This window comes from Myotis nattereri (assembly GCF_964212035.1).
Source record: "Myotis nattereri genome assembly, chromosome: 2".
Taxonomy (NCBI): Eukaryota; Metazoa; Chordata; class Mammalia; order Chiroptera; family Vespertilionidae; genus Myotis; species Myotis nattereri.
The window spans coordinates 196,701,629-196,714,119 of record NC_138076.1 but is presented as its reverse complement, the minus strand read 5'-3'; the positions used below and the strand labels follow the sequence as shown (position 1 = coordinate 196,714,119).

The following is a 12,491-nucleotide window of genomic DNA, read 5'->3' as shown; positions in this document are numbered from 1 at the left end:
ATTGAGAAGTTTTATCAAATATAAAGCAAATGTTTAAAAATTTTAAGATAAAGATTACTCCTTCCATTACATGACCTATAATTACACTAATAACACTTGTATCTTTTTTTTTAACATATATTTTTTATTTCAGAGAGGAATGGAGAGGGAGATAGAAACATCAATCATGGGAATCATTAATTGGGTACTTCTTGCACGCCCCCTACTGGGGATCTAGCCCACAACCTGGGCATGTGCCCTTGACTAAAAACCTGGGACCCTTCAGTCTGCAGGCCAACACTCTATCCACTGAGCCAAAACAGCTAGGGCCACTTCTTTTTTTCAGCAGAAAATAGTTATCCAAGGATAATTACAACTTATTTTCAGTAGTGATACATGAATCTAATTCCAATTGTTTATTGTTCTTATCCAGAGAATTTTAGTTTGGAGGCACCTAACATAATATCTGATCTGGCATGAAAGTATTTAACACATGTTAACTCTTAAAATTAAATATGTCCATGAAATAGCTATCACTTATTGAGTGCCTATTCTGCATCGAGCATTGGAGTAGAAAGATTGTCTATCAGTGGTCCGCAAACTGCAGCTCGTCAAACCGCGGCTCGCGAGCCACATGCGGCTCTTTGGCCCCTTGAGTGTGGCTCTTCCACAAAATACCGACTTCTGCGCATGAACCACGAAGTTTCAATCACATTGTACGTGCGCACCCGCACATGGTATTTTGTGGAAGAGCCACACTCAAGGGGCCAAAGAGCCACATGTGGCTCATGAGCCACGGTTTGCTGACCACGGGTCTAGGTCATCAAATTTTATCCTCACAACCCGAAAGAAAACAAGACAAATTGCATTTGTTGGTCTTAATTTGAGAATACCATTCAAAAAGATTAACTGGAAAATGCACTTTGTGGTAATTCACTGAACTACACATTTGTGGCTGGTGTACTTTTTTGTATATTTCAAGAAGACTTAAGGGAGGGTTGGGTAACTGGAAGTTAATTCAAGTGGCCATTGTACAGATGAACTGTGACGTGCTGAGTTTGAGTGATGAGAAGGCTTTACTGAGGTGCTTATTTAGACCAAGAGGGGATAGATTTTTACTTCTTCCAAAATGGTGGCATGCAATTTCTTCCCATTTCAACACAAATCGGATGTGTTATTGAGATTTCACTTGAATATTCAAAAGCCATAGTTATGGGTGAAGATGAATTATTACTTTCATTTAACCTTAATGGAAATATTTAGATTGGTCATTTACTTTCTGTGACTTATAGTTAGAACATTTTCCCCTCTTGACAGGTTTCGTGAAGAGAAAATGAGAGAAAAACAAAAACACCAAGAAGAAAGGCTAAAAGCTGCTCTGGAAAGAGCAGTAGCACAACCAAAGAAAAAGGTTCGTGTGTTGCTATTAATAGGTCCAGCTACATCAAAGTGTGAGTGCTTCTGTGGTATAAAAACAGAATATCTACTTCACCGAATTTATCCAGATAAAACTTCAGTAGTCTTTCTTGCTCAGCTTCAATTGGTCTCTCTCTGGTTCCTTGTTACTTTTAGAATAATTCAAATTACTGGGTAACAGTTCTCCATTAGGCCTACTTTTCAGTAAAAGAAACTTGTCCCTTCCTCTTTTTTTTTCCTTCCAGGTTCACGAAACCAGATAACTTTAAAAACTAATTTTTTGAATAGGTAGTACAGGCATATGGTTCAAAGTTCAAAAGATACAAGAGTAGTCAGTGAAAGTTGTCATCCTTAGTTCCCCCCGCCCTAGAAATAATCATTGCTAACAGTTTCATCTGCATCCTTCTGGAAATATCCTATGCATTTATGTCAATTATTCTTAATGGTAGCTGATAATCTTGCTTCTTTCACTTAACAATGGAAATAGTGAAGCTAGAGAATTACATATAACCGGGTCTTCTAACCCTCACATTGTAAAAATAATGACATTAATAGTTGGAGTTAAAATTATATCCCCAGTGTCACTCCAGATATAAAAGACGAATCAGGACTGGAAGCCAAGGTTCTGTATATTGCAAGATCACCTGTAATAAGAAGTTTGGGATTGGGCAGAGAGCTTCCGGTCGGTCTCCGCACCGAGTGTGGAGGGCCTTTTGTTTCCATATGCTACTCTCCCTCCTCTAGCTCTGGGTCTGAAATATATTCTAGGAACCCAATTTCATGGCTATCTACAAAGATAATGTGGAAATTGATTGTTAACACAGTGATAGCTAACCCATAGTGAATGCTTATTGTGCACCTCACAACCAGCCTTTTGAGGTAAGGACTTGAAAAAAGTTCCAAAGTATGGTAATTATAAATATGTGTATCAAAAGGTAATGATTACCTTATTTTATTTATATTAACATTTCATCTTAAGGAGTCTGTATCTCTCTAGTTCAGGTGTTCTATGAACACCTGACTTGTCCTCTTCCTCCCAAGAGAGGATTAACCATTCATCATTCTTCCACATGTATACACTCCACTAAACCCACAAAATTGAAATTATTTAAAAATATATCCTTCCTTCTAGACCAGCCGTGGGCAAACTACAGCCCACAGGCCGGATCCGGCCCGTTTGAAATGAATAAAACTAAAAAAAAAAAAGACCGTACCCTTTTATGTAATGACGTTTACTTTGAATTTATATTAGTTCACACCAACACGCCATCCATGCTTTTGTTCCGGCCCTCCAGTCCAGTTTAAGAACCCATTGTGGCCCTCGAGTCAAAAAGTTTGCCCACCCCTGTTCTAGACCATGAATGAGTTTTATGACCTCTGTATCTCTATTGCCTAGCACACAGGGGGTACTCAACAAATGCTTGTAAACAGACTAAAAATGAGAATGAAAACTAAACCTGGGAAGAAAATAGAAAATAAAAATGGTGATCTGATAAACTGACAATGTATGAAAACCTGTGATAGTTCTTACCCAGTTGGGATACTTCATCACGGGAAATTTTCTCAGATAAAAAATTCTGACTTTAGGAAAGGAATTCAGGGGTTCCGTTCCCCTAAGGGCATTTTTGTTGCTATAATTATGGGGAGGAACTCTACTGTCATTTAGTTCACTGGGGCCAGGAATGTCAAACATTCTGCAATGCAAAGGACAGTCTCACATAGGGATAGTGCTCCTTTTGAGACACAATAGAGATGCCTCATCAAATCTCAAGTCCAATAGAATATCATAGTTTTGTCATCTATTTGATACAAATTCAGCTGTCAAAGCAAAACCAAAAAGTTTACAAAGGAAAGACTAAAAATGATATAATTGAGTATATGCCCCAGAGAAAATGAGTAGGTGTGAAACTAAGGATTTCCCTAAGCCTATCCTGGTGGGAACACCTCCAAGAGCCTCCATTTCACGAATGTTTAAAAATCAATCCCTATGTAATTGACTATTTACTATTTTAGGCCGTATTATTCCTTGGAAAAATCAAGTTAATATTAGTATTTTACTTATACTTCAATAGAAAAAGATTATTCTAAAGAATATTATTTCTTTTGTTTCAGCTGGGAAGAAAACTTGTCTGTCGTTCAAAACCGTTATCTGATAGCAAACATCGACTACTTTTAGTCAAGGATACAAGAGTAAAATCAATAGAGGAAGAGTATTTTTTCACTTGAATAGAAGCAGTAAGGTCAAAATGTTTTAGGCATATTTTAAAGATTCTGGTTTACAGTAATGGCAATATTCTGCCCCATATGCTTGCCTAATCAATGTGATTTAGACATGCCCTTGTTCCAAAGGTTATAGGATTGGAAATGGGGAGTTATTTCCTTTTGTTGAAGGCTTTTTATTATCCATTGCCTAAGTATTATTCTAAACATTATACACCTATACTTCGATTTGTCCAAGTTGGGGATACACATCCAAAGTTATTTTATTGATGTAACTATACGGTTAATGACCATTAAACCGCAATAGTGGTATCCTCTGACATAAGACTTTGAGGTTATGTCTCAGAACATAATTGTGAGACTGGTTTTTAATTCATATTAAGGAGTACTGTTCAGAAACTTAATCCTCTTAAATGAACAAACCCAACTGTCTTCAACCTAAATGTCAGTTCACAATTTCTGTTGTGCTGTATATCCACAATCATTTTCATTTTTGTTGATGTTTCATTTTAGCTATATGTGTATACTATTTAAGCGTACACTGTAATTTGTCTATTACTAAGTAAAAAAATATATATATATATATATTGATACAAAGAAAATAGTTCACTGTATACATGTAAAAAAATGGCTCAAAAAACTTTAAAAGAAGCAGTTGCTTTTAAAAGGTCTCAGTTAATATATAAGTACAAGAAAAGGGCTGTAATTCATCTTCATAAACATTTATAAAGCATATAAATAACTCTCCTTTGTAAAAAAAAAGCAAGAACATTGGGCTTACGAAAGAAAATCAACTTCAATGAAATTGGATAGCTTTTAAAGCCTTCCTTCTGTAAATAATTTTTCAGTTGTTTCAATATTGAGTTTTGCATGTAATAGTTCACAAGTCAAGTTGAAAAAACAAATTTTTATTGTCTAGAAATATATATAAAAAGAAATTTCCCACAAAAGATGCTATTCTCTCATTTCTCCATCTTCTTCCTCTTCTTCAACACCCCTGATATAAAGGACATTATTACACCTGTAAACAGAAAAACAGTTCATTTTGTTGTTCCAACTGGAAACAATGTAATATCTGATTTATACTTACTAGGTTTTTTTCATTACAAAAATACTGACTGCTAAATTTATAATATAGCATTTTTTCCTTTCTCTTTTTAAAGCTTTACCACTGATTTTTTACAAAGCACATGGCACTTATTTTCTCACCATGTGGTTGTTATAAAATGGTATCTTTATGATCTTCCAAAGGGAATGACTAGAATTTGAAGGTATAAAGTTAGTTCTAGAAAATGAGTTTAACTAAAAATCCTAGCAGCAGCCAGACCCAACTACAATTAAAAACCAAGCTCTTTTAATTAAAACCACTAAAAAAGGTTATAGCTAAAACCAGAAAGTTTAATATCAATACTAGAAACATCTTAAGGATGAATAGCTCCAAAATACTTAAATCTTTGACAAGTTTAACAATTTCAGACTCTTGAAGTCTAGTTGTAGAATAATTTGGTAAATTAACAGCGTTTTTAAAAAGTAATTCTGAAACTGAGGCACTAAATTAGTTTTTTTACACAGATTATTTCTAATGTTCACCAGTAATTCCTTACATATACTACTGCTGCTCTGTTACCTTATTAAAACTTCACCCAGGTGTCCAGACAAGGCTCCATCTATGTATTCTTCTGTGTTTGCAAGCTTTAAATAAAAAGAAAATATATTAATGATACAGAAGGAAAATAGCTAAGACACACCTAAAACCGGTGAGAGAACTTGTTAACTGAGACCTTTTTATATCAACTCATATTTATCTATAATTAATATTAGTTTTCTATTACTAATGTAGTACATATGGTTTCATATAAATATTAGGTAAAAGTTAACATTTGATGTATGTAGAATATACAGTAAAAATTGTTTCAACATAGTTTTTTTTTAAATCTCTCAGTTGTGTAATATTTCTTTCTAGTAGACATTAGAATAACATGTCAAGGAAGGAAATCTCCCAAATTATGAATAAGTTGACTAAAGTTTTCCAAAGCAGAAATTAACTTCTCTTGGAATACTAACTTTATACTATAGTATCATATTGAGGAACCTAATGGATGTACAAAAGTTATGGCTAAAATACTTTCATATTAGTCATCACCAAACCAAAGTCTTGAAGAATTTTTTTTAATTACGTGCTAAAAAACAGGAAAATATGTTCTTAAAAAGGAGGTTAGACAATAGAGTAACCTTACAAGCTCCCAGTTATAAAGTAATCACTAGGATATAATCTATAGCACAGGGAATATAATCAATATCACTATAACTCTGTATAGTGACAGATGCTTACTAGATTCATCATGATCACTCTAAGGCATGTGTGTGTGTGTGTATATCTATACATACACACACACACACACACACACACAGTGTGTCCGTGTATATATATATATCTATACATATATATACACACACACACACATATATATGTGTGTCCTAAAAAATGTACACATACTTTGAATGATTATAAAGTCAGTGTTTATTAACATACAGTTCATTTTCAAAATGAAAAAATCTCCAGACATGAATAATTTGTTTTGTCATCTCCTGCTTTCAAACTGATGACCAAATCTGGTCCAGTTACTGCTGATAATGCGAAGGAATGGAATAGCAAGCACCAAGAATCATTTTGTTGCCAGTTTTGTACCATAAACTCTCTTTTATGTATCCCCATAAAAAAGTCTAGCGGATAAATTTTCTTTGTTCAAAGCTTAATTTGGCTTCACTCATTATTTCAAATCAGTTAAACCTGAAAAGGAGTGAAAATTAAGTGAGTTATCAGCTGTTAAAGTGTGTATACATTTTTGGGAGACACACTTTGAAGAATTATAAAGGCAGTGTTTGTACTTCAACTACATTTTCAAACTTCCAGTAGCATTTTAGGATGAATCTCCTTTGTTCAAAGCTTAGTCTGGCTGAAAAGAAACAGCAATTGAACTATCAGCTGTTAAGGTGTGTATTAACATGTTTTTTGGGACACCCTAGGTAGCTAGATAGATATAAAATCACTATATTATAAGCCTAAAGCTAAGTATTATAACAACTATACTTTATTTTGATCCAAAACACTTTAGGAACTGGGATTTGATACTCATTCATAAGTATTTAAATGCAACATTTTCTTTACTATTCTGGCTGTGGGTTACATATCTACTATGTGATAAAATATTTTATACAGGGATTTGCGGAGACTTGAGGTCTGATATAGCCTTCATGTTTCAACTGTTAAATGTTCAACATTTAAAAGTTTTGAAAAAGTAACCTTTATAGTTAGGGAACTATACTACTCTAATTTTAGATCAAAATGTTTAGCTTTCTTCTACATACAGGTAATAAACTTTTAATTTTTAAAAATCACAATCCATATAATGGGCACTCAATAAATATGTGCTAAGAGGACAAACTCAAAGGCATCATCAATGTAGTTACGTTACTTCAAAACTGGCAAGTTCACTAGGAACTTATATTACTTTTTAAAAAAATTATTCTTTATTGTTGAATAAAGTTACATTACTTTTAAAACCAAATATTTGGTGGGTATTCTTTACTCCCTTCTTTTATTGAGATACTAGAGGCCCGGTGCATGAATTTGTGCACTGGTGGGGGGGTCCCTCGGCCTGGCCTGCAGGGATCGGGCTGAAACCAGCTCTCTTGACATCCCCTGAGGGGTCCCAGACTGCAAGAGGGCACAGGCCAAACCATGCTCTATATAAATCTTGGGGACATGAGCATCATCTGTTCAGGTAGAAAATAGTATGGCTGTTCCTCAAGAAATTATACAAAGAATTACTGTATGATCCAGCAATTACTTTTCTGATATATAACTAAAAACAGACTCAAGCAGATATTTGTATAGCCATGTTCACTGCATTAGTCACACTAGTCAAAATGGGGAAATAATCCAAATGTCCAACAGAATAGATTAAAATGCAGAGTATACATATAATGAAATATTACTTCCATAAAAAGAAATTCTGATACATGCTACACCATGAATGAGCTTTGAAAATATTATGCTATAAGCCAAAAGGACAAATTTGTAAGATTCCATTTATATGAGGTACCTTCAATAGAGACAGAAAGAACAGTATATACCAAGGGACTGGAGACAGCGGAAATGGGGACTTACTGTATTTTAATGGGTATGGATTTCATGTGGGATTGAGTCATACACTTGAAAATGGTGAAAGTGGCACATTTTGTTATCACAATTTTTTAAAAGTTCACAGAAATATTCACAGAAGCTGATGTAACAGACATGCAGTCAGCTGATCAATTCACTTGGCTGATATGTCTTTTCCCTCAAGAAATCCTTTTATGGAATTACTCTGATGTTGTACTTTCAGCATTCATTAAAAACTTAAGAATTTGCCCTAACTGGTTTAGCTCAGTGGATAGAGCATCAGCCTGTGGACTGAAGGGTCCCAGGTTCGATTCCGGTCAAGAGCACATACCAAGGTTGTGGGCTTGATCCCCAGTAGGGGGCATGCAGGAGGCAGCCAATCAATGATTCTCTCTCATCATTGATGTTTCCATCTCTCTCCCTCTCCCTTCCTCTGTGAAATCAATAAAAAAAAATTTTTTTTAAAGTAAGAATTTTACTTGAAAAAATTTTTTCAGAGTTAAGTGCTGAGAAAGGTTTTTCTTTTTCTGCAAATTTGTGTTTTCCCGTTCTGGCAATAGGAATCAAATGTCCAAGCTCTTCTTACTTTTAACAACTAGGGTCAAATCTGGGGCTGTATTTTGGTTTAACATGTCTCATACGCAGTTCATCACATCCTCCCTGATCTTGGCTTTTTCCCCTGAATTTTTGCTTTATCAATTTAACTGCATTCTCATACGTCACACTAAACCTTAGAGGAATAAGGTGAAGAAAAAGAAGTGCAATTTAGTGATTTTTGTAATTCTTTAGCTTACCTGCATGTTCATATAGCCATCTACAGATACCAGGTAGCCTTTGTACTCCATTCCCCACTTAAGTTTCACCATTACTGGCTTTCCTGTTAATCCGTTGAGGAAAGGTTTGGGATTGAGGGGCAAACTCTGCACAAAGAACAAAAAAAGAACTCAATTATTTTCCAGAGCTCAGTGCCCGCCACCTACTCTGTTACCAAATCACTAATTTTTATGGCATCACTTTTATTTGTTAAAGAGCATCAAAAATATTTAAATACCCAGTTAGCCAATTTCCTCTTCAACCATCAAAATGTATACAAGTATTCACTATTTCCTTAGGAAACACAAGAGCTATTAAACATCACTCACTGTTCCAGGTTACAAAGAAACAAAGGCAAAGGCCGTTACAAAAAAAAATGCAGGTGACAGTCCCAGTCCTCAAGAAGCTCACAGTAGGCGGGAGAAGGGCAAAACACATACAAATAGACTATTGCAAGGTTGTACGGGGAGATATGCTATGTACAAGGGACCAACCCAATCCAGTGTTAAGAGAAAAGGAAAGGTTGCCTGAAATAAGCAACGCTCCCATTTCAAAGGATGCGATGGATTCCCAAGCGGAAAAAAACAGCTGTTCTAGGCAGAGGAGACTACCTATGGAACAAGCAGGGAAGAATGAAGCAACCAACAATTCAGTGCTGTCAGACTAACTCCCAATATGCGACTACAGAGGGAAGCAGGGGCACTAGACTGTCTTTTGCTCGAATCCTAGGAACGAGGACTGGGTCTTGCTTGACTTCAGTGCCTCTTACATGTGAGCTATCACTTAATGTTTGTTTATTCAGCAAAGCAGTAGTATCCGTAGTAATCACACACTGTTTTCCTCCGTCTGCTTACCCATCAGCCCAAAGAACCAAGAAGCTTAGCTACTAAACCTTTTTTTTTTTAATAATAATAAAAAAGCACATTCAGAGTTACCTAGGGACAAGGGGACTGCTGCAATCACCTCCCAATGAGTCTCCAGTTTCCACTCTTGTCTTTCTCCAACTTATTATCCACACAGCAACTGTTATTTTTTTTATCACATCATGTTTCTGCTGAAAATGCTTCAATGGCTCCCAACTGCAGTTGGAATAGAATCCAGACCTCCCCATGTGGCCTGAGAGGTCTAGCCTGACTCTAACCGTTAGAGTCATAACCACCATTCATGCAAGAAACTGGCGTTCTGTCCATGCCTCCAAGGGGTCGAGCCTTACTTCCGGCCTCAGGGCCAACCAATGCTCCCGTTTCCTGGGCTCGGCACACGCTCCCTCCAGCTCGTTAAGGGGCTGCGTTTCCCGTCATTTAGGTTTCAGGCTAAACCCCTCCCCTTCCGGGGATGCTCTCCCTGACCGCTCTGCCAAGGTACCCGCGCGCCCCCTTCCAGCAGCCGGCTTGCCTCCTTCTTAGCACGGATTATTTGTAATTCTATATATTTCTGCTGTTGTTTGATTAACGTCTGTCTCCCACGCCCGACAGACTTAACCCAGACCAAGGTCGGCATCAGTGCTTTTCACCTCATCGTCCTACCGCCGAGCACAGCAGGTGGCAGGCACTCGGTAAATATTCGTTACATGAACAAAGGAATGCTCCGGAGCCTGGGCTCTGCGTTCAGAGCGCTGCGAGTCCCAGCAGCATGGAATGGAAGCGGGCTTTCATTTCCAAGTGGGACGGGAGACACCTCCTCGTGCTCACCCCGACCCTGCGGCCCCAGCCAGCGAGGATATCTCGGGCTCGGATTCAAAACGAAGCCGAGGGGAAGGGAGCGGGGGCACTCCTGGGCAGCGGGGGGCAGCGGGAGGGGCGCGCGCCTCAGACCCCGGAGCCGCCAAGAAAGGGCTGCCGCCCGCCCGCGCAGCGCCTCACGCGGATGAATGGGAAAGGCGCGAATCAACCACCAGGCCCAGCGACGCGGAGCCCCCGCGCGCGCGCTCTCTCTCCCCGTCTCTCTGGAGACGCCATCCCTTCTCTTTCCTCCTTACCATCGCGACGACGAGCAAATGCTGTAGGCTACTCGCCGCCGACCCAGCTCTTGTCCGTCCCTGGTGCCTGGAGCGCCTACCCCAGCTCGGACCGCGAGAAATGGCCGCCTAAAAGCAGCGTGACCTTTTACCTCCGACTATTGCTCTTCCGCTCCTATGATTGGACGCAAAGAGGTATGTGCTGATTGGAGGAGATGGTGAGCAGTGTATCCTAGCAACCAGCGATGCTGCGCGCTTTGGAGCCTTCCGCGCCTCGACTCCCAGGGAGCCCCCTGCGAGACCGCGACGGTAGTGAGGCCGGCGGGGTTTCTGAAGAACGAGTTCGGGGCTCTCCAGTTCCTTCTTCATTTTCCCTCAGATTCTGTGATCTGGGGGCTCTTCTGCCATCGTCCCCTTCTACCTGACTGTTCGCCATTCTGTAATGCTCACTTCGACCCACTTAAAAAAATGTGGGAGAAGCAAGACTAAGGGAGGTGAAACGCACCAAACAAAGTCAAGTACAGAATGTATTTCAGATGAGGTCCTGCGGAGAATAGAATATGGTGCGGTGAGCTCCCTGTCCCTCTGTGTCCTTTGCATCGCCAGCAGAGACCTGGTGCGGGCCCTTTTTCGTGAACAGGACTTATAAACTAAGGACGTGCGGGATCTTTACACTCGCCCTGACTATCCTTGAGAGCGCAATGGTGTTACTGGTCAGAATCCCACTTGTTCTTCCCCAGTTCAGACTTTCTGCTCGCTCAGATCTGGAATGCCTAATGCAGTTCTTGGAGAAAACACACTTTTAGTAGTACTGTGTTTTGGTTTTGTTCTTGCAGCGCCAAGGAGGTGAATTTGGGCTTTAAGTTTAGATGTTGTGTATTGAGGCCTTGTGGAGAAGTGGGGAAGCCTGGAGGCAGCCTGAACTCAGAACCTCCGTCCATCGCGTGAGGATTAGTGTCGGGCAGTTTCTTAACTTCCTAAGGCTTTGTTTCCTCAGCTGTACGTGGCCTGATAAACTAGCCACAGCTTTCTGGGGATTAAATAATGAGGAGAGGTTAGGGCTGTGGTTGGCCATGTAAGGGCTCTGTAGATGTTAATTTTAACTTTAATGTTGTCCCTGCAAATGTTGGAGAATGCTAACAAAATACAGTAATTTGGGGCATGGTTTATGCCAAAGAGTTGGAATTATTTTTTACTCCCAAGTTCAGTGGGTTTTTTCCTTAGTTCCAGAACCATTTAATGGATATTTAGCTTTTGTACAGATTTGGCCTTCCTCCCATGTGCCAGGCTCCTTCACAGTTGTTATAATGGAAATCTTCCTACACAGACCCATTTAGTAGTCACAGCCCCATTTCTGAGATGAGAAATGAGCTGAGCAGGTAACTTGTGCAGGGTCAAGCTGGGTTTCAACCTGAAAATTCTTTGCTTTTCCTACTTTATGATGCTAACTTTCAAAAGCGTTAGAAGTCTTATTTAGAACTTATTTTCTAATTTTTTCATTGAATTAATTGGGGTGACATTGGTTAATAAAATTATATAGGTTACAATTGTACAGTTCTATAATACATCATCTGTGTATTCACCACCCCAAGTCTCCTTATGTCACCATTTATCGCCCCTCTATCCCCTTCTACCTCCCCACCCCTTTTCCTCTGGTAATCACCATACTGTTGTCTGTGTCTATGAGGGGTGTTTTTTTTTCTTTGTGATTGATTTTTTTGTTTGTTTGTTTTTGCTTAATCCCTTTATTTTTTATACCCAGTCCTCCAATCCCCCTCCCCTCTGACAGCTGTCAGTCTGTTCTCTGTATCTATGAGTCTGTTTCTATTTTGTTAGTTTATTTTGTTCATTAGATTTCACATATAAGTGAAATCACATGGTACTTGTAGAAGACTTATTTTTTAGATATACTTTTGAAGACTTATTTTTTAGCTGTTATTT

The 12,491-nt window shown here is 38.6% G+C and overlaps 2 protein-coding genes across 2 annotated transcripts in view; one reads left to right on the top strand and one right to left on the bottom strand.

The window, feature by feature from the left end:
- CCDC38 (coiled-coil domain containing 38) overlaps nt 1-3,621 on the top strand; it is a gene marked incomplete at both ends in the record, with an annotated part of 34,501 nt that extends 30,880 nt beyond the window's left edge. The window contains 2 exons of the mRNA XM_081084033.1: nt 1,297-1,390; nt 3,508-3,621. Of these exons, the coding sequence (XP_080940159.1) occupies nt 1,297-1,390; nt 3,508-3,621 (208 nt within the window). The remainder of the gene's footprint in view (nt 1-1,296; nt 1,391-3,507) is intronic.
- Nucleotides 3,622-4,502: 881 nt separating this feature from the next.
- SNRPF (small nuclear ribonucleoprotein polypeptide F) lies at nt 4,503-10,706 on the bottom strand. Its single transcript, XM_081084359.1, has 4 exons — nt 10,572-10,706; nt 8,575-8,700; nt 5,243-5,307; nt 4,503-4,636 (listed from the first exon to the last, which is right to left on the bottom strand). Exons 1-4 carry the CDS (start codon nt 10,572-10,574, stop codon nt 4,570-4,572), a joined length of 261 nt encoding a protein of 86 aa, XP_080940485.1. The 5' UTR covers nt 10,575-10,706; the 3' UTR covers nt 4,503-4,569.
- Nucleotides 10,707-12,491: the final 1,785 nt, after the last annotated feature.